The sequence below is a fragment of the Stigmatopora nigra genome, chromosome 9 (assembly GCF_051989575.1).
Source record: "Stigmatopora nigra isolate UIUO_SnigA chromosome 9, RoL_Snig_1.1, whole genome shotgun sequence".
NCBI lineage: Eukaryota > Metazoa > Chordata > Actinopteri > Syngnathiformes > Syngnathidae > Stigmatopora > Stigmatopora nigra.
Window position 1 is genome coordinate 5,200,258 of NC_135516.1, and position 22,706 is coordinate 5,222,963.

The 22,706-nt window shown below is 36.6% G+C and overlaps 2 protein-coding genes across 2 annotated transcripts; one reads left to right on the forward strand and one right to left on the reverse strand.

Moving 5' to 3' along the window:
• Positions 1-79: 79 nt before the first annotated feature.
• On the reverse strand, positions 80-9,567 carry exoc3 (exocyst complex component 3). Its single transcript, XM_077724029.1, has 16 exons — positions 9,140-9,567; positions 8,670-8,863; positions 8,151-8,370; positions 7,840-8,012; positions 6,710-6,922; positions 6,319-6,497; positions 6,044-6,160; positions 5,129-5,246; positions 4,362-4,487; positions 4,045-4,145; positions 3,130-3,240; positions 2,617-2,758; positions 2,379-2,501; positions 1,347-1,508; positions 1,128-1,249; positions 80-985 (listed from the first exon to the last, which is right to left on the reverse strand). The coding sequence occupies exons 2-16, from the start codon at positions 8,811-8,813 to the stop codon at positions 781-783; spliced, it is 2,256 nt and encodes a 751-aa protein (XP_077580155.1). The 5' UTR covers positions 8,814-8,863; positions 9,140-9,567; the 3' UTR covers positions 80-780.
• LOC144201691 (uncharacterized) lies at positions 9,415-22,378 on the forward strand. The gene is made up of 13 exons (XM_077724442.1): positions 9,415-9,738; positions 11,056-11,199; positions 11,274-11,432; positions 11,512-11,676; positions 11,774-12,003; positions 12,892-14,237; positions 14,619-14,642; positions 14,750-14,806; positions 15,520-15,718; positions 16,598-16,868; positions 17,062-17,168; positions 18,021-18,096; positions 20,444-22,378. Exons 1-13 carry the CDS (start codon positions 9,717-9,719, stop codon positions 22,225-22,227), a joined length of 4,584 nt encoding a protein of 1,527 aa, XP_077580568.1. The 5' UTR covers positions 9,415-9,716; the 3' UTR covers positions 22,228-22,378.
• Positions 22,379-22,706: the final 328 nt, after the last annotated feature.

The window sequence follows — 22,706 nt, forward strand, 5'->3', positions numbered from 1 at the left end:
CACATGTTTGGTTTGCAATTTCTTTTTAAAGGATAACACTTGTCCATGGTTAAATTGATAATTCACCATCCAACAGAGCTATTCTCACAAATAATTTTATTTTTATTTCCACTCCATCAACTCATCCATGTGTAAAAAGCTGGATAAACAGTGTTTACCACCAGCATTAACAATAACAATGAAATGTGATAAAAGAAATACACAAACAATAAACCATAAGAGAAAAGAACAAATAAATGTCCTATATGTTAAAATATATTTTTCACCTATACGCATAAAGACAGATTTTTTTGCATGAGTGTAAATTATATTGTGCATTTTAATTAGGCAGTTGCTTCATACAACTGCAATTAAAGTTTTGAATAACAGCAAAAGCATGACCAAGCAATGGACTATTTATGGTATCATTTTTAAAACCTGCAGATATCAGAAATATTTTCTTACACTACACATTTCTGCAGACAGTCCTCACTAACCCATACATTAGACTGAAAAGGTTTCAGGCAATTAAGAATATTTTAGTTGATTACATGGAAAATACATACATAATTAGTTGAAAGTGCAAAAAAAAGAAAAATAATGTGGTGGAAATAATCCTAATCCTCCATTATTTTTTGGGATGAATTATACATTATCTGACAATCACATATTTATTATCTCCTCAAATGTCCTCCACATGGTAATTAAACAGCAAATGAACACAAAAAAATCCAATTACTAGAGAAGTGACTTATCTTGAGCAGAAAATCTTTTCTGAAAGAGTAAATGCTAACATTGTCTTTATTTAAGCAGCTTTGCAGTTGCCATGGAAGTCATGGTGGTCATGGTAGTCATGGTGATGGTGGGTACTTGGATGTCTTTAAAGATGGGTTGTGTGATGCCGCCGTAAGATACTTTGTTCTCGCTGAGGGTTCCGATAATCATCTGCCGCATTTCCCTGCTGGCGTCGCCACGCACTGATAACAGCGCCTGGATATGCTCCTCCCTACAATGATTGTAAATCATTTAGCATTCAATACTTGCAGAAAAAGATGTATGTGTTATGAGCGCAGATGCAAATGTGTAAAACTACAACATACATAATCTGTTCACTTGTAAATGGGAATAGGGACAAAATGTTTACATGCCTGATGTCGGGGTATTTGGAGACCAATGTAGAAACTTCCAAAAAGAGCAATGTGGGGTCAGTCAGCTTAAAGACTTCAGCAATAGCCCTGATGGCACCGCAAAGTCGATCTGTGTCTTCTTCCTAATATAAAATAATCCTCAATTAATATTATCATGCAAATGTCATGAGCGCATTACATATCAAAGCACTTCTCTACTGTAGTTTTATGAGAACGCACAGCGGCAAGTTTCCTGAAGAGGAACTTGAACTGTTCAGCTTCTTTGATCATTCGCTCAGCTCCATCCCTCCTCTCATCCGCATTCCTGAAGGTGATCCTCTTCTGCATCACTGCCTTAATGTAGTCCACCACAACCCTACGAAGGGCTTCATTTGTCATTTCCTGCACACAAAGAAGGCATAGGATGATTTATAATCATAACGAAAATTCATTTACATGCAATGCCCTAAATACTGTAGAATTGAACAGTCAATCAAAGGGTTTTAGGTCTAAAAAACGGACTCCAAGGGGAGAAATGCAACTATATTTCAAGAGTAACAAACTCAAATAACAAGTGCATCCAGTGGGTTATTCAGCTTTTAAATGTTATTTTGTTTTGATCTTAACTTATGAGAGGATAATAATAAAGAGCTACAGGATGTTGAGAACTGTATGGTTAATAAGGGGAAAAAAACTCAGCTGAGGCCAGCAAACCTTCAAAGAGAGCAATTTCAGGAAACAAAAAAGATGCACTGCCATTAAAAATTAGAATTTCAAGTCAATGATGTGAGAAGGTAAATCAAAGGAATGTGATTGCAGCAATTTATAATTTGCTCCCCATTATGTAGTGATATTAAAGGGAAATTAAAGCCATTTTGGTGTGTTATAGAGAAAAGTAAATACAGTAATCCCTCGATTATCGCATCTTCACTTAGCATGAATTCCCTACTTTGCTATTTTTTCATTTTATTTTTTTAAAGTTGAAAATCCACACTAAAACTCATAAACAGAAGCCACTTTTTTACTTTAATTTCTCTAGACCTGTTCAATCAAGAAATGATTCAAATAAAGCACAAAAAGACATTAAGAAGATGGTTGGTGGGTGTAAATATATGATGCAATGAATAAATTTCACTATGCCTACCCATTTCTCTAAAAATAACAATATTCGCAGAATTTTGGAAGGAGCAATTTGGGAGTCCAATCATGTGGAGTTTGGATTCAAAACCATTTAACGAGTTCCCTACACAAAGACAAACATTAATTTCTTACTTGATTGAAGGGTTTCTTTATCTTATTAAAGTCATTAAAGTAATCCTCCACTGTCACGCAGATTGTGTCCACCGCATAAGAGCCTGTCAGCCATTTTCTGGTAAGAAGCTCATTGAGGTGATGCTGCAAATGACAAGTTAATGTTGATATTTGAGCAATTAGATGTACGGTATTTGTTTGAAATGGGGAAACAAGCCAATTTGTGACTTCCCTCACGTAAAGCCTGCCATCGTCCTACCTCAAGGTCCAAGAAAACTTCATCCAAGAGGAATTGACAACCCTCTTTGGCCACATCGTTGAGTGTCCTCTCTATGCTGGCATCACTATCAGACGGCCCAGAGGACCGAGAGTATTTTCTCTTTAGACTGTTGATGGACTCTCTGAACACACACATCGACAGGTGTTGATCTTAAATAGCCTAATATGAACCGGTTTATTGGCAAAAGAATCAATAAAAAAATCATCCTGAAATATTAATTGTATTCCAATTTAATCGTGATTATAATTTTGGCTATGATGATTAAATGGTTGTTCGGGAATCATTGAATTAAATATGCCGTATCTACTCATTTAAAAAAACAAATATGATAACAAAAGATATATAACAATAATTGTGATTACAACTTTGTTCATAAACATGCAGCTTTAAAAAAATGCTTCTTAAATAGTGACATGTGATCTTCATTAATGGATGCCAAATATAGAATCAGAAAAGAATTAAATCTAGTTAGCTGGTGAGATAAATGCTTACTTGAATGTCTGGCAGTTATTTATGATGGCGATCATGTATTGTACGTAACACTGAGGCAATTGCCGATCTCTCAGGTGTTCCTCTTTGTAGCCCACAGCCTCTTCTTTGTACCTAAACACACACACACACACACACACACACATACACATTAAGAATCGTTCAGTTATTTCTATCCTTTAAAAAAAATGCTATATCTATCCAAATCATGTTTTTTTTTCATCTAAGGATAGTGTTAGGTTCATCCATAATTATACCTTAATATAATTATAAAACAATACAAAGAGACATCTATTCATTTGTACATCAGTTAATTTAGCATTTCTGGTGTTTACTTGCAAGGAGAGTTCATTCTGACATTGTCCTCGTCACAAATTAAATTCTGGCATTTTCTCCTGCCTATTTAAGGCCTTCAAATCAAACCAAGTAAAACAAAGCATTTCCAATATATAATAATGTATAAACTTAAAGAAAGCAAAGCACATATATAATAAACCCAACAGATAGCCTAGCTCAAGGGTAGGGAACCTATGGCTCGGGAGCCACATATGGCTCCTTTGATGGGTGCATAAACTATAGAAACTGCTGGTGAGAAAGCACAGGAATAGGAGCGTTACGATGGTATTATGGCATTGACACTAGCCCCAGCATCTTATAATCATTTCTTTTAAATGACACTCTTTTGCATGGATTTTCTCATTGATACTCATTGATTAGCAACAACGTAACAATGTTGTCAAAAGAATTCAGAGACTTTTTGTACTTTAAAAGTGGTGAAGTGACTAAAAAAGGCACACATTTTCATGTATGTTGAGTTTTAAATTCGGAGCATGGCTCTCAAGGATAAACATTTAAATAATATGAACTGTTTATGGCTTTTTCCATAAAAAATGGATGCTATGATACAAAAAAAAATACCTCATGAGGAATGAAGACATTTGCTTGAGACAAAGTTTGAGAACCTGCTCTTTAAAGTCCTCGTCGATCTGTGCAGCTACTTGAAGGTTCTGTTCAAACATCTGACGAAACGTACAATGATCAAAGACAAATATTACAAGTCAAACATAACACACAAATCTGCTTGCCTGGTTTGTATCATTCTGCCTATAAAAACAATGTGAAAGATGAAAACTTTTCGAAAAATGTCATTATTCAATTCAAAGCATTTTGTTCCTAATGAATTTTTCAAGTCAAATACAATGTCAAAAATATATATTTGATTTGTTATATGTTACCTGGAAGACAATGGCAGGCAGAGTGGTTTGGTAGTATCCATCTTGATCAGCTTCAGGCTCTGTTTCTTTCTGCCAGTCCTTTTTATCTGTTTCAAGGGCTTTTCTCAGCCAGCCAGTAATATTAGACTGGAAAGATGAAAAGTAAACATCTCATGAGAGGCAATAAGCAATAAATATACAATTAATACCGTATTTTCCAGACTATAAGTAGCATTTTTTTTAATAGTTTGGCTTTTTAATAGTGTGACTTGTGTGAAATTATTTACACATTTTTATATCACTTTACATGTTAATTTTACACTGAACCGCTGAGGGCGCCTAAGCTTGTGTTGATAATTTCAACATTGCTGGTAGGTGGACTTTTTTGGCTTATCCCCTTGGTGTCTCATAGAATAGTCTTTAACTTGTAAAACTGAAAAAAAATGTAATTACTTTAAAATTTTAGGTAAAAAAATAATATTGCTCTTGTTGTTGTCTCTATTCTTTTTAGATTGCTTGACATTTCTGATCTTTGCTTTGGATTTGATAAAAAATGTGACATATACTGCATGCAGTGCGACTTAGATCTCCCTTTTCCCCTTTTATTGGGCATTTTTGTCCTCGTGCGACTTAAAGCACATAGAAAAATACAGTACTTGTTAAATGATAAAGTTTATAAATCTAATGTAGACAGTTATATAAATAGATATTATGATAAGCTACCTAATGGTACATTTTCCCTATAGTGTGTTAAATTAAAAACGCCTTGAATGCCTGTTAGACCTTACTGTAAAAGTCTGGACATATTTGCTGAGGAGGTCATCCACGACATACTGAGGTAAAAGTGGCTCAAGCTGGTTGATGTCACACTCAGCACTAAGCTCTGGATGTCCCATCATCTCTACACTAAAACATAAAAATAAGCAAAATTACTTTTTCCAATCTGGCAACCATTAAAATGTTCATTGAAATGTGAAATTAAATAAACATTCCAAAACATACCATTGGCATTATGTGTTCGGTACTGTAAAAAAATGATTCCATACCCTTTAAACTTTTTCCTGACTGTCATCATGAACCTGAATAAATCTTCTAACAAACTGTTTGTTTATGCTTATGTGATTTGGATTGTATATAAAAAAAAAAAAAGAAGCTAAACCTTAAACAAGTGAATCCCAGCAGAAACAATCTTGATTAATGAAGAATTCTAGCTTTCCAATGTGTTAAAGAGGCGAGACAATTTAATAATAGCTCATATTTCCCCAGAAGAAGGCAATACAGCCATTGTCAAAAATGCTTAAATGTTAGTTAAAAGTAAATTTTAGCCAATCAAATTGGTTTTGGGGCATTTTAAGATTTCTTGTTTACTCATTGGTTGCCTACTGATGAATAATTGAGCAAAATATAGTAGTGCATGCACTTAACTCACAAAATTGTAGCTTTACAGCACCCATGTCAAAAAAAATTAAAAATATTTGATTCTGTATGTACAGTATGAGCTACCAAGTTAACAACATTCTGACAAGGCTTCATGCTGTAATTTAGGCATAGGAAAGTTCATAGACCATGGAAGGAAAACACGAAATGTGTCCAGAAAGTGCTGAATTTATATAGAAACTAAATGCAACATTGGGCCGGCCTGTGGAGACTTTTGAGATTCTAAAAATTGCAGTTTTGTATGTTTAGAAAAACAGTAGTAGTACCTTTTGTAAGTATTAAGGACCCAGGTTAACATGGACACAATCTCATTTGCTTCCAAGTCCTCAGATGCGAGTTCTTTGACACGAGTTGAAACAGCATTGTGGTAAAGGCTGAAAAATCTAGGGATAGAAAAAAATATATATATATTAAATATGAATATGAGACAGCTTTCAGTAATACAAATGTGCACTATGATTCAAGTTCTATTTAAATCTGTGGGTAATAAAAGTAATGGCACAGTGCATAGATAATCACAGGTGAGAGGAAAATGCGATACCTGTTGAAGGTGTCGTAATGTGGAGGAAAGCATTGAACCATGAGGTTCCTGACAATAATAAGGTCATCTAAAACATATTTTCTAGTAATCTCCAGGAGACGAACAAGCCACATTTTATCAGCTTCTCTGGTCACTGACTGGGTTCCCTCAATTCGGGTGCTGACAGTCCCTTCCAATACCTGCGTTAGACACAAAAAAATATTTTTTTTTTAGTACAAGTTCAGCACATTTCACTGAAAACGATATATTTAAGAGGGAATAGCAAAACATTTCAGATAAAAAGGAGGAGGACATAAAAAGTCAATAGCTTATGAAAACAAAACTTCTGTGTCACTATAGTTGTTGTTTTTGGGACAAGAATGGCATTAATGATCACATTAGTTCTATTCACCTCAAACATTCTGTCTTTCCATTTTTTGGGACGTCCAGGTGGAATGAAGCCTGTCTGTTTTTTCCGGTCCACCATCCGCCGGTCAATCTTCTCCTCACGCTCAATGATACGAACCACTGATACCAGCATAGTAGGATCACGGCGAACTGTAACCATGGCTCTCTGCAGAACCATCCATAACTGTTTGGCAAGCTCATCAGATAACTGCTGAACCTGCGAGAAAAGAAAAGGGCGGTTGCTACATTTGGTAATAAAACTTTAACTTACTGAAATTAAAGATGAAATACAATGTTACCTCTATTTACAAATGCTTTAACATACAACATTTCAGGTTACAAAGCATCTTAATATGTAAATTATTGTTTCGAAATACAATAACCTATCCAAGTGTCGTAAGATCGAAGGAGACATGGCATGTAAATATAACAGAAATGTTGCATCATTTTCAGTAGACTTCACTTGCAACATACTGTGTAGCAAGTAGATTAGAATTTTATTTCATCCCGTATTTGGGAAATTTTCTTGGTTGCAGTAGCAAGACAGACACACAAGACATTGTAGACCTAGGTAAAAAAAATGGAGCCACACATAGGAAGTCAACAAGGTGCAGACTGAGACTATGTATTATGTTCTGTAAATCTAACATAGAAAGTCTGCATTATTTTACCCATACTTCACTTTCTACACACTGCATACTCCGTAGTTGAACTCCTTCATTCAGCAATTTTGCAGCGATTGATTGCATGTTTGAATTGAGGTGCGTTTTGTCTTATTTCAATTTGATTCGGTGTTGTGGCATCATGTTGATGGCTTCACCCAAATGTTTTGTTAGGATTTTGCTTTCTTTTTGCATGCATACGGATTTAAATGGCTTCAAAAAGTTTTGTTAAATACAATTTTTGCTCTTTTTTGCATGAATGAATACATATTTCATATAAAATTATGATTTTTAAAGGGTTTATAGTGGGTAGTATTAAGTATGATAGAATGATGATGCGAATTCAATGTAAAATATGCCTCTAGTTATGAAATAAACTTCTGGAAGCAATTAATTTCATAAGTAGAGGTACCACTATAACTTTAAACATGCATTTCAAACATGGTCATATATAAACAACTGTCAAACCTACATCTTCAAAGTATATGACAATAAGACGCATGTCATTGGTGTTCTTGCTGTCCATACGATATTGCTCATACATCAGATCATCTCTAGAGCTCTCCAGCTCGATCAGTTTTCTGTGGGCCTGAAGCAGCTCTGCCTGTTCTATCAGCTGTTGCGTGTCCGCCACAATCTCTGGGACTGTGACGAGAGATAAAGTTGTTTTATATTGTTCATATATTTCACACAAACTGATGCATAATTGCTTTTTAGCATCTTTAAGTGAGAGAACATCCGCTATTTTCCATTCTAATTGCTGGAAACGTACGTATTTCTTACCAGAGAAAATGTTTTTAAGGTTTTCCACAGCAGAAGCCAGCTGACTATGTTGAACTACAGCATCTTTGACATCTTTCAGGCTCTCTATGGTGTTGATGCTTTGCTTCCAGTCTTTGCTCACATCAGTCAGTGAACTCTGGATGTCCTTTACATCAAGCAGGGCACTATGCAGCTGAGTTAGTCCAGTGCGAACACCATCCAGCTGAGACTGGATTGCTGCCTGAACAGCATAACAACCACAAATATCAGTTTTGTTTGAATCAAAATACAGTACAATCACTTAAGTTCAGTGTTTCTAAAATTTGGGAATACCTAGACTGGCTTCATATGTCACTGTTAGGTTCATTTTTAGTTATCTTTAATATAATGTAAAACAATACAACAAGGAAGACATCTGCGCACATAATCCAGCATTATCTTGCAAGTGAGAATCAATCCTGGCTCGTTCTTACCACAGATCACTCACAACAAGGAATCCAGCCATTCTGACAGATAAAAAAAACTATGAAAACTCATCACCTTGAGCCTTGCTTCGACAGAAGCTTTTTTTCTGGCCTCTCTTCTTCTGTACTGCTCCACTTTATCCAACTGGTCCGATCTCTGCAGCATTCCAGCCACACGCTGGACTGCTGTAGCAACTGCCTCACGGCTTGTCTCCTCCATTCTGATGCTCAGTGGTACAACGTTGTTTCCATAGGTTTCTTGCAATCACACTTGGGGAGAATACAGTATAGTTATCACGTTGTTCTTCTAAACCAAAACAAAACAGATTGAGATCCAATGTTGAGGCTATTCACAGTATTTCTGTCACCAACGCTACTACAAAAAAAACCCAATACATTTAGTTTATTCCCCTGATATTATTTTTTTGCAAAGACAGTATAATTTTTATGTCTTGATTTTAAAAAATGTTCAGCTAACGACCGACTAAAAGACGATGCATCTCTAGTATAAAGCGTAGCAATGAAAAGAACAAAAAAAATGCTTACACTTCGATCCTAAGGATTCATTGCTGGAAACAACAAGCAGATCATATATTCGGAAATAAAGTAACTAGTTCAAATACCTTGCTAGGTTGTGTTATTGTAGTTGTAGGTATAATATATTACTCTAGATATCTGATGCGCCCTGTAAAGTAATAGGGGAAGAATCAGTCGCCTGTCGTCCATTTTGGGTCAGAGCCACCCGATAAACACATTATGGTACAAAACAGAGCCTGTACTCTGACTAGTATATACAGTAGTTGCTCAATTTTTTTTAACCGATTCTCAAATTCCTCTTTTTTTTCCATAAATGTAGCATATATACTTAAAATACTATAGTTACATATTTCACTAAAAATACTTTAATCATATTTTTGCAACAATCAGGCTGACTCATTGCTAGGCTAATCTACTTAATCGACCGCCTCCGGTCTATTATGCTTACTTTGATACCTTTATTTCTAATAAGGCATATCCTCGACCACCCAAATTAGGACCCACTTATATTCCTAGGCCAAATAGGAAGCGGAAGCTGTTATAGATTACGCATAGACACGATTTTAAACACAACCTTCTCGTGAAAATGTCTGCTCATGCATTCGCAAGTAAGTGCATTAATCCTACGGCGATTGTTTGATAGATCTATTGTTACTGTGCATAGATATAAACGCTTGCAGCAATATTTGGAAAATGTCTGCGCATACATTCGCAAGTAAGTGCATTCATCCTACGGCGATTGTCTGACAGATCTGTTGTTATTGTGCGTAAATATGAGTGCTTGCAGCAATCTTTCTTTATTTCTGCCCAATTAGGCTCTTAGCATAACACAAAGGCATTAATTGTTGTTTTAAATCCCCCGGAGTGGCGAGTTATCTTCTGTTATTCATTTCTAATAAGGCATATCCCGAACCAACCAAGTTAGGACCCACGTCTATTCTTAGGCCAAACAAGAAGCGGAAGCTTCTCGTAAAAAATGTAGTCTTTACGTGCATTCGCAAGTGAGTGCATTAATCCTACGGTGATCATTTGATAGATTGGCCATGGATTGGTTCTGGGTGCTTTGGGTACTGGGGTTGCATTGTGCTCCACTGTATACATTTGAGGCTTTTTGGATATGTCCTTTCGCTTGTTGTCGTTGCGCGTCTTGAGTTGTTGTGGCCAAATGGTGTGTTTCAAGCACTGAGGACCGCGATTAAGGCACAACGGTTATTTTGCAGTGTGTTCAAGGTTACTTCAGGGGCTCGAATCGATTTACACTGTGTGCATGGAGAGGTTTTCTAAAAGTGGCAAAGCATTTTGGATAGTTACTTTACCAGACTGTATACATTTCCGCACTTCCCTAGTTGAGTTCTGTTCTGTGGCTTGATGTGTCTTTGAGTGATATTGCGGTTCGCTGCACGTCTTCTCATTAGTTAACCTTGTGCACATAGGAAAGAGCCATTTGGTATCAGCGAGAACCAGTTGAGTGGAAATTTTCATCCGTTGGACAAACATTTTCGGTACTCCTGCCCTTCAGATAAGAATTATTGCAAGTTCTCTGTGTCTTTGCGTTTGCGATTTACTGCAGCCATTGTCTGTAACCCATGGTGTAGGTATGATCGGGGACCTGCGCCTTCTGATGATGTCACAACTACTGTCAGATTGCACACAACAAAGTAGTTTAAAGCACCTTAAAACCACACGTTGGGGAAAAAAGTACTGTGCATGATTTGCAATGACAAAAACTAAAATATAATAAGACAAGCGAAACAAATAAAGCATAAGATATTAAAAATGTTGAGTCTCACGCAGGTTTTATTAGGGATGGGGGTTTTGGTGTGGCTAAAACGCCTAAAGTTTCTTGCATCATAACCATGGCAAAAAGATACAACATAAGATTTTGCTTCATCAAACCAAATCTATTTGACTTTTATTGTTTGCAGATGTCAGTGAAAAACATCTTTCTCACTCTCGGAAACCAGAGTCTCCTAAAATGAAAGAGAAAGAAGCAGAAAGCCCTCAAATTGAAACCTACAAAGAAGAAACCGCTTGGACTTTTGAGTTTGGCCCTTCGCAGAGTGACAAAGGTCGGTTTCTTTCATTTTATGGTGGAAAGACACAAGTCACAACATGTGATTTGAAATGTATTTTTTCTTATCAGCAGACGTCAGTGAAAAACGTCTTTCTCAATGTCAGATGTCGGTATCTTCTGACAATAAAGACGAAGAAGAGATGGGAAGCCTCCAAATCAAAACCGACGAAGAAGTAACCACTTATACTTTTGAATTTGGCCCTTCGCAGTGCGAACATGTCGACAAAGGTCGGTTTCTTTCATTTTATGGTGGAAAGACACAAGTCACAACATATGATTTAAAATGTAATGTTTCTCTTGTTTGCAGACATCAGTGAAAAACATCTTTCTCAATGTCAGATGTCGGTATCTTCTAACATTAAAGAGGAAGAAGAGATGGGAAGATTCCAAATCAAAAAAGAGGCAGAGGAGGTGAATGTAACCAAGTCGACGTTGCTAAAAGTCCCTTTAAGGAGTGAAGATTACGACAAAGGTCAGGCTTTCTTTCACTTCACGGTGGAAAAATACAAGTTACAACATTCAATAACCCGCTTTAATACATAAAATGTATATCGTCTTTTGTTCTGCAGTTGTCAGTGGATTGCCAGAGACCACTCACATTAAAAAGGAGGGAGAACAGTTCCCTTACATCAAAGAAGAGGAGTATGAAATGAATATAACAGATTTACCATTGACCTGTGGCGCTTTGAAGACTGAAAACGAAGACAAGGTCCCGATAATTGAGAACATACAATCTTTCTTTCCAAGCACCAGTTCAAATTACATGAAAGATGATGCAGATCGCTGTGGACCATCACAAGTATGTGGTTTCTCAGCTTCACTAATAGATGGTGACAACCTGACATCACTATCCTGACACTAATGAATAGGAAAAGAAAAATTAAGACGATTTATATTAATTATATAATTAGAAATCTGTTTTGATACTCCGTATCGCCGAAAAATACAACTATTTTTTAAATAAGGACTTCATCACATGTATATGGGTTTATGGGTATATGGGTATAACAGACCGGTATGGTTCCCGGACATTTCATCGCCCGACGCTTAGTTACTGGACATTTCGTCGCCGGACTCTTGGTCGCCAGACAGTTCGTTGAACAGACATATCGTCCCCGGACGATATTGTCGAATGGATATTTAGTGGAAGGCCCACTCAGTTAATTGACTCATTGTCTCGGTACAGTTCAGGGTCCCGTAGTTTGTTTCTTATAGCCTTCTTCTTCCCTGTGTTTCTCTTGTCTGTTAGTCCCCCTCTTGCTCCTCTCACTGATAACTACACCATGTCATTAGTTAACAGATTTATCTAGTATATACTTTATGTAAACTTTGAGACTATTAGTATATTAATTGTAATTTCTTGTAAACTGTGTGTGTATATGTGTATATAAAATATACATGTGTACATATATACATACTTACACACACATGCATACACACACATGCATACACACATGCATACACACATGCATACACACATGCATACACACATGCATACACACATGCATACACACATGCATACACACATGCATACACACATGCATACACACATGCATTCACACATGCATACACACATGCATACACACATGCATACACACATGCATACACACATGCATACACACACACTCATACACACACACACACACAAAACTTTCTTTCTTTTTATATTTATATTTTCCTCTTACAGGCCATGGAGTTCTCTGTTACTAAACGTGGTGGAAGGAGACTACTGTACAATGCGTATGCTTATACAGTCGACAAAATGAAGGATGGCATTACCTATTGGAAATGCGAAGAAAGACGAGGATGTGGAGGGCGACTTAAGACAGTGAATGATATACTACAAGGTTTTCCACTACCACATTTTCACCGACCAGATCCCAGTAGAGTTGGTGTACTCAAGACAGTACAGAAGATGAAGGAACGAGCCTCTAGTACTGAAGAAATTCCGAGTACTATAGTTCAGAACTGCACATCTAATATTTCCTTAGAAGCAACTGCACATCTTCCCAAAAAAGACACTCTTAACAGAAGAATTAGAAGACAAAGGAAATTCACAATAACAGAAACAATAACAGACAGGAACAAAATAACAGAAGAACATAGGGTTTCGTTAAAAGGGGAGAGATTTGTTTTAGTCGAAAAGAAAGATATCATTTTAATGGCAACTGACACAAATCTTGATTTATTGGCAAAAAGTACGCACTGGTTTTGCGATGGTACGTTCAATAGTGCACCTGCCAACCATCAACTCTTTACAATCCATGCTCTCCTTGGAGAAAATCATACTGTTCCGCTTGTGTACTGCATTATGGAATCTAAAACTCAAGAAATCTATGATAAGATATTTTCTAAGCTTAAAGAAAGGCGTGTAATGGAGCCTAAGTCAATAACTGTTTATTTTGACAAAGTTGCAATGAGTAGTATAGAAAAGAATTTTCCAAACTCTCGTACTTCTGGATGCTATTTTGATTTCGGCGAATGCATTTGGAGAGAAATTCAGGCCTGTGACCTACAAAAGTGGTATGTTGATCCAAAGAATACTTACCTAATAAAAAAATTTAGAGCACTGGCGTTCCTTCCAAAGGAAGAGGTCATAGACGTATTTGATGAATTGTTGGATTCACTGGATGAGGAAACGGATGAAGTCCTAGGAGAATTTCTGGTCTACTTTCAGAATACTTGGGTGGGACCTTTGCAATTTGGAAGGCGACGCCGTCCATGTTTTGATATCTCCTTATGGAATGTAAGAGAAAAGACCTCGCTAGGAATACCAAGCCCAGATAAATCTATTGAACGTTGGCACCGCGGATTTCATTATAGAATGTCAGTCGGTCGTTTAAATTTACCTCGACTTATGACCAAACTCCAAAAAGAGCAAAATGATTGTGAACAAACAATACAACAGGCCTCAAGCGGTGTTATCCCTAGAAACACCCATAAGATATACACAGTTGAACGGCTGAAAAAGGTCGTGGATGACTATGCAAACAAAGATAGACTACAGTACTTAGAAGCCATTGCACAGCATTTGTAAGTTTTATATCTATTTTAATAAAAATGTTAATAAAATGATCTATTGCCTTTTATTTTAATGTCAAAGTTCCTCAAAAAAAATCTGAGTTAAAACTCATGATTATAATTTTGAGAGAGAGATTACCTGGTTGATCACTTTCATCACTTACTTATGCAACAAAACAATTGTCCAGTCGGCGAAATGTCCGGTTGGCGAAATGTCCGGTCGGCGAAATGTCCGGTCGGCGAAATGTCCGGTCGGCGAAATGTCCGGTCGGCGAAAAGTCCGGTCGGCGAAATGTCCGGTCATGATAGCTATATATTAGTAAAAACAGATACACATACATTAGTAATAAAAAAATCTAAAGGCAATATTTTGTGTCCTGCTGTGACCAACAGTGTTCATCAGACATTGAGTCAGCGGTGAGAAAACTTCTACGGTGCATACAAAAACCCCAAAATCAAACGGTCAGAGGAAATGTGGAACAGCAATCCATTCATATTCATGCAAGTGACACTGCTATCGGTAGTCAGACTGGTGCAAGCCAATCTCCCAGACAAAATACTGTTCTTCATGAGAAACAAAGGTATGTTTGATCGCAATTTCAAATCCATCAATGTGTTGTAGTTTGCCTCGTAATACACTGATAAGATTCGTTTTTCCTCTAACAAGTGTTTGAGTGCAAGAGTTGAACCTATAGTAAGGATATATTATCAAACAAATAATCTTAAGATATATTTTTTAATTGACTAAACCACTTTTTAAATCTTAGTTTAGATCAGTGCTTAAATTCAGTTTTTTTCCCCCTTCAGGACAACTTAAATGTCTATATCATTGTTTCTTTTAAAAAAATGGCCACTATCTATCTTGCTGAGTATACATAACTGGCATACTAAAAACTGGCTTGTAATGTTTAAATCATTTGATAAAATTCTGCCAAATTTTCATTTATATTCATATTTCAATAATTATTTACACTAAATATGAATTGTGAACGGCAATGGATCCGCAACATCAGAAAATGATGCAAAAGAAGACAATAGACACTACAGTATTATATGCAATTTATTGGAAGCATAAATCCTCTCAGCATTGGGCAGTCAAAGGGTTAATTTGTTTAGCACAGCAGTTTTGAAAAGAAAAAAAAGTCCAGCCACGGAAATTTGTGTTTTTACAACTGCTCTTAAAGTATGTAAACTGAGGTATTTTTAATCGCCTTTTAGCCTAGTGAGGGTAGAAATGCTGACCAATCACAAATATTAATTATGAATGATTTTCTTTGTTGTCTGTATTTTGAAGGGCTTTTCCATTTACTATAAACTTTGCATCAAAGAGAAGAAAGACGTCTACGTCAGCAAACTGTGCACGCCTGAGGCTGTTCCACTTTTGTCTGATGCCAGAAAATTCAGATCGAACCCCTAAAGACGAGGCTGTGCTGTTACACGCAGGTTTAGGAAGGAGAACTGTCATTCTTTCAGAAGGTGCTACTAACACAGAGGTACAGTACTTTCTTAAAGCAAAAGAAATTCAAATCACTTAATTGTCTGTAATTTTACTCGTCTTTTTTATTTCTTTTTTTACACAAAAATTACAAAGTGAATCTATGGAATAGGGCGTCACCTTTTTGCAGTTCCAGTGTCATGACAGAGGCAGATTTTTTTTAATCATGACTAAATGGTTTCAATTCCAGTTACCATATTTACTCTCATATAAGCCGGATTTGTTGGAAAAAAATGATGACTGAAATGAGGGTACGTCTTATATGCACATAAAAAGATGACTTGGAGGGGAAAAAAACTGCAAGGTGACAAAGACGAAACGCCATAACGCAAGACAAAGCGACCCCCATGGTCATTTATTTCAAAATAGAGAAAAGATAAACAGATACAACGCTAAAAAAATGTATTTTCAATTTTTTTCTCAATTGCTATGTGAGATTCCAATTATTCAACCGTCCGAGGCCCCATAGGGGGTGAGACCGAAAGTCGTTGATAGAGAAGATTCTTTTAGTGTCTGTGTCGCGTCTGCATCGCAAAATTCATGATTGGCTGGTTGACGTCACTAGATGACTAATGTAGTGATATTGTCCGCAACCACAGCTGCTTAATAGGTCTTCTTGTTGTATTTATGTGTTATTTGCACTCACCCAAACATTTATTTCATTGCTAGTTTAATAGATTTGTGCATTCATTTTGTTTTCTAGTTAAATAGATCAGTCTATACCACTAAGGAGGAGTTCTGGGTCTGGTAATATTTTGATGCACTATTGTGCAGAATCTAAGAAATTCAATCAACACAAATCAGTGTTCTATTCATTCAGTTTAGGTGGATCTTTATCATTTATCATCAGTCAACACATTTTTTCTCGATACTATAGATAATGTCAGGAAGAGGAAGAGGAAGGAGACCCAAAAGTCCCCTCAGAGAAGGAGAGTCTGCAGAAGAACGTAAAAGAAGGCGTGATAGAGATCATGCTAGAGAGAGACGTCGAAGACAAAGAAGAGAAAACCCAATTGCATCTCAACAGGAACGTGATCGTCATGCAAGACAAGAGAGAGAACGCTTAGCTAAAATGGAGACTGAGGCTTTTAATTCTCAGCGTGCTCGTAGAACTAGACAAGACAGGATTCGTAGAACTCAATTACAAGGTAGAGCCCGTGTCATATTTAATGAGCAAAATGTCGTAAATCCAAGAAATCACACATCTTTCAACCCTGATAGAAAGGAACCAGATGAAGAATCTTTGGCTTTGCAACAGAAACGTGCTCGTCATGCAAGACAAGAGAGAGAACGCTTAGCTAATATGGAGACTGAGGCTTTTAATTGCCATCGTGCTCGTAGAACTAGACAAGAAAGGATTCGTAGAACTCAATTACAAGGTGAAGCCCGTGTCAGGTTTAATGAGCAAAATGTCATCAATCAAAGAAATCACAGATCTTGCAACCCTGGTAGAAAGGAACCAGATGAAGAACCTTTGGCCATTTTCAGTTCATGTGATCCAAATACTCCATTGGAAGATCATCCACATGTCTAATCATTACAGCAACAATTTTACACTGCAATAAACAAGTATCAAATGCGCCATTGTATCACTTGTAGAGAATGCTGGCTCACTACAACACGTCTAGATGAACCAACCAATCAGTATGAGTGTCAGAGATGTTAGAGAGATAGATCTATAGAACCATTCCATAGAGCTGATGATACAAAAAGACGCTTTTATAAATTATGGAATGTTGGAGACATGGATTGCTTAAAAAGTGTTCCTCCTGATCCACTAGATTTGACTATTGTATCTGATTCAGTGGGATAATTGTTGTTTCATATATAACTTTGCCTGTATAATTTAATCGTCTTCTCTGCTGCGACGGATGTGGTTTGGCTGTAAAATAAAAACATTTTTATAAGAAAAACATGGATTGATTAAAAAGGTTTATGAATTTAAAATTAATCGTACCTATGACAGAACTTTTGGCTTTAGTCAAAAGTTGGTCTGATATTGTCCGATTCCGACGATAACAGACCAACTTTTGCCCTTCCTTAATACAGATTTTCGCTTCATAGGTAGCATACGATGAAAATAGTCACAGAAATAAAATAAAAAACCTGATCGACCGCCTCCGGTCGATAATGCTTACCTTTATTTTTCCTCATAGGTATGATCAAAAAGTCTAAACACTAGAACTTTCCCTGGAAGTATCATAGAATAAAAACAAAACTACAGTATAATGTTGACTTTTCATAGATGGTGATATCAACTGAAACCAAGATGAAGGTTTGTTCTTTTTTTTCTTATTTAGATAACCACAGTTTTGCTTAAAGAATACCCCAAACTGCAAAGTTTACGTGGCGGATGGCTCCTTCAACAGGCTTCTGGTGAGATAGAGCAGGACTCCATTGTCATCAAAAATGTTCTTCTTACACTTTGACACAACAAAATCTCATGTTTTTTGCATTATCTTCCTGTAAGCTATAGGTAGACCAGGCCAAAGGAAATTGTCTCCAATACCCCAAACATCAGTGGGTTACACCGCTAAAACACTTTCGTCTTGTTCCCAGAAAGGAAAGGATACCATCTATATTGTTCCCATACAAGAAAAAATTGACACAAGCCCTTTGCCGTTTGACGCACCAGAATTTGCAAATATGCCAAAAAATACCTGCATGGCTTGTGGTGTATCTGTTCCACTTCTCATGCTCCCTTTTCATATGAAGTCTTGCTATTCCGAAACTGTAAATGATGAGAATGACGTTTGAGAAGTCTTTTGTTTCTGCACATGTCCTTCAAACCATCTATCAAAAATTTGATGGAAGATCAAATCTATGTGAAGAAATGAATATACCATGCTTTTCCGTCCAATATTTGTACAGTCAGACCTGAAATAGCAACCACGTTATCAGATAATAAACTCCCCATTTGTACACTTTTCGGAAAATAATTCCTTGTGGTCTTTCACAACTTTAAACATGCATTAATTTTCACAAATCTGAAAATTCAAGTTTGAAACAACACACAAATATGCTGGCAAAAAAAGCTTATTTCCTCTGTTTAGTTTATGATAAAAGATTCTTCATAATGTCAACTTTATCAGACACTGAAGTTCACACACTTAAAAGAAAACTGCTCACACTGGGGAGAAACCCTTTGCCTGCTCACTTTGTGGCCTTAGCTTAATTTTAAAGGGGGGATTTAATGAATAATACAAACACACTGGGGAGAAACTATTCACATGCACCATGATTTCTAGTTTTGTCAAGAAGAAAGAAGATACAATTTTATACAGTAGTAATAATAATAATGTATAATTACCTTGGATGTAAATGTTGAATATCCTATTCCTTTTAGTCTTTGAGGGTGGTCTTTTGGATTTAATGGGAACATATTGACAAGGTATTTGTTGACAGTTTTGAGAGTGGTTCTCACAAATAAATCCAGAATTAAAAGTATTTCTCTTCTTTTGCAACTGAAAAAGAACAATCAGTGGGAGCCTGGTGGCACAATGAGAAAGTATATGCTTGTATCATCTTGAGCTCTCTTGCAATTACAATTTTGTACTTTTATGGTAAATGCAGTGGAAATCATTGTTTGAATTGAATTGAATGCTCTATACACGACTAATAAGATTTGAAGCTTCACCATGTAGTGCACTAATAACAACAAACTAACTAAAATAATCAATAAATAATAACAATAAATCAATAAATAATGAGGAAAAACTCAATGTATAATCTATAAATAAGAAAATAAGTAGTTTATTTCTTCTTTTTATTTGTGCTATACTTTGGAGTTTTTTTCCATTTAACGTTTTACATTGACATTCTATTTTTCCATAACGCTCATCTACGTTATTTGCGGAGTTCACTGATACCGCACAAGTAATCAAGGTTTTTATTTTTTAAATAACATTTAACCTTAGGGCGCATGCTTGCTTGTCACGTGACACGGGCGAGTCCAATGCACCACCTTATATGGGTGCATAGATAAATGAAATTGAGAAAATAGCTGTTCAGAATAATACAGGAACTCTATTAATAATTTGTGGTGCAAAAATAATTACCTTTTTTTCTTAAATGAACTACATGCAGAGAAAAAACTGGGAAAATTAACGTATCGGTGGCAGTACTATTCCCCTAGTGGAATTCAGGAAGTCTCATGCAGGGTTTGAGGTTTCCGATTCCTTTGATATTTTCTAACATTTAAATGGGTAATTATTCCCCATTTGATGATTCTGGCCAAGTTGAGGCCTTGACACAGTAAGCTTGTTCTCTGGGCATTAACTTCATTTTCAAAGTTTTGAATTTGAAGCGTTGATTTGCGTTGAACCCTTTCTGCTAGTTAGCTTAGTTCGCCGCTAATAAAGCTCGACGCGTGTGTTGTTCAAGCATAAGTGTCAAAGTGCTGGGATTGTGGAAATGTAAAAAAAAGGCCGGTAATGGATGAACTATTAGTGGAAGAAAGGAAGAACAAGGTCGTTAAATGGTGGACGCTGTTTGCAAGAAGCCTCGAAACAAGACAGGTTTGGCTAATCTTTCCTATAAATTCTAGGTGGCAAAAGAGGACAGTCAACATTGTTTTTTTCTATAAAACTTGTGTTTCTATGCAATTAAGTGTATTAATTTATTGAAGGGGCTATGTCCCTGCTCTAGAAAAAAATAGGCTACAGTGGTTTGTAAAGGTTATGTGACTATAATCTAAATATTTATGTCTTTTTGCATCCTGCAGACATCAGGCGGAGGAAAATCCACTCTGTGATACATGAGACAAAATTCTCGTATGTTAAAAAGGAAGCTGACGAGTACCCAGTTGTTCAAGAAGAGGACAAGCCAGAGTCCACTTACATTAAAGAGAAAGAGGAGCTAGAGTCCAAGAAACGTAAAATAGAAGACTATGATATCACACTTGTTCATCTGAAGAGTGAAGATGAAGATGAGGTTACGAGTGAACATGAAAACATGGGGGCAGAGCCTTCGAAGTTACATCAATACAAGTCAAAAGAGGATGATGGAGACCACTGGGAACAATCACAAGGTGAGGGCCTCATCGCTCCACTATCAGATAGTGATGACACACTGACACATTTTCCCAACATGGAAGAGGAAGATTTTGAAAAAAGCAGCATGATGTTTCACACTGATAACAAAAGCTGGAAATGTTCTGACTGTGGAAAAAGTTTTACTTTAAAGGAGAATCTGAATGTCCACATGAGAGTACATACCGGGGAGAAACCTTTTGCCTGCTCAATTTGTGGTAAACGATTCTCCGTGAAGCTAAGTTTGACAATACACACAAGAATACACACAGGAGAAAAACCCTTTTCCTGTTCAGCTTGTGGAAAAAGATTTTATGATGCAGGAACGTTGAGAATACACACAAGGACTCACACTGGAGAGAAACCTTTTGCATGCATAGTTTGTGGTAAAAGCTTCTCTGGAAAGTCAAGTCTAACAACTCATTCAAGGACGCATACTGGAGAGAAACCCTTTGTCTGCTCAATTTGTGGTAAGAGCTTCTCTGAAAGGGCAACTTTAGTCATGCACACAAGAACACACACTGGCGAGAAACCTTTTGTTTGCTCCATTTGTGGTAAAACCTTCTCAATGAAGAGTAGTTTAAAATCGCACACAAGAACCCACACCGGAGAGAAACCGTTCTCCTGCTTAATTTGCGGTCAAACATTCTCTGTAAATTCAGTTTTGACTAAACACACAAGAACACACATGGGTGAGAAACCGTTTACCTGCTTAATTTGTGGTAAAAGCTTCTCGGGAAAATCAAATTTAACGCAGCATGCAAGAACACACAGCGGAGAAAAGCCTTTTGCCTGCTCAGTTTGTGGTAAGAGCTTCTCTGAAAAGTCAAAGGTGAGAGTACACTCGAGGACGCATACTGGCGAGAAACCTTTCTCCTGCTCACTTTGTGGTCAGAGTTTCACTGAAAAGGGAAGTTTAACACTACACACAAGAATACACACTGGTGAGAAACCTTTTGCCTGCTCAATTTGCGGCCAAACATTCACTCAAAAGGGAACCTTAACAGCACACACTAAAACCCACACTGGAGAGAAACCTTTTGTCTGTTCAATTTGTGGTCAGGGTTTCACTCAAAAGGGACGTTTAACAATTCACACGAGAACACACACTGGTGAGAAACCTTTTGCCTGTTTAGTGTGTGGTAACAGCTACTCGAATAGGTCAAGTTTAAAATCTCACACTCAAGCACACACAGGTGAAAAACATTTTGTTTGCTCAGTTTGTGGGAAAAGCTTCTCGGATAGGTCGAGTTTTAAATGCCACACAGTAACACACACTGGTGAAAAACCGTTTTACTGTACAGTTTGTGGTCAAAGTTTCACTCAAAAGGGCCGTTTAACAGCACACACCAAAACACACACCGGTGAACAACCTGTCTGCTCGGTTTGTGGCACAGGCTTTTTTGACAAAGCAAGCTTAAGAAGACATGCAAGAACACATATTGGTGATGAAAACATCCAGTTGGAGTGTGTGTGAACTGTTATTTAGCTTGAATTTTTAAGAGACATGTATGATCCTTGAAGCTTCAATAAAACAATAATCTTGTGAATAAAATCTGCAAGCTCATTTAATTGTGGTATTCTGGGTACAGAAGAACCATTGTCTTATTTATTGTGATATTTTAAACTTATAAATAAAGAATTTTTTTTAAATTATTTTGTCTTTCTCTCTTTATGGGAATGTGTACACTGATTAGATAAACCCTTCCTGACATATACTGGCCGTATATATACATAAATTATACATTTCCACAACTTAATGTTATTTAAAAACAACTATGCTCTTTATTTATATATTTTCGCTATATTATTAGAAAATGTATACGCTTATGGATTTTTTTGTAACTAATAAAGAAAATTAAATAAAAAAGAACGGAGAAAAATAAATGTTATGGACTACACCAATACGTCACCATGTATAGGGGTGTGTTGCAAATAAAATAAGCAGTAGCAATG

What these genes read in the sequence shown, in the direction of transcription:
- exoc3 (XM_077724029.1), bottom strand. Translation starts at nt 8,813, where the DNA reads ATGGAGGAGACAAGCCGTGAGGCAGTTGCTACAGCAGTCCAGCGTGTG. An exon ending in CCTTAAAAACATTTTCTCTG is followed by an intron (nt 8,013 to 8,150) that starts GTAAGAAATACG and finishes CTCTCGTCACAG; the next exon opens with TCCCAGAGATTGTGGCGGAC. An exon ending in GTCCTTAATACTTACAAAAG is followed by an intron (nt 5,247 to 6,043) that starts GTACTACTACTG and finishes TTTATGTTTTAG; the next exon opens with TGTAGAGATGATGGGACATC.
- LOC144201691 (XM_077724442.1), top strand. Translation starts at nt 9,717, where the DNA reads ATGTCTGCTCATGCATTCGCAA. An exon ending in GAAGCCATTGCACAGCATTT is followed by an intron (nt 14,238 to 14,618) that starts GTAAGTTTTATA and finishes TGTGACCAACAG; the next exon opens with TGTTCATCAGACATTGAGTC. An exon ending in CATCAGACATTGAGTCAGCG is followed by an intron (nt 14,643 to 14,749) that starts GTGAGAAAACTT and finishes TGCTATCGGTAG; the next exon opens with TCAGACTGGTGCAAGCCAAT.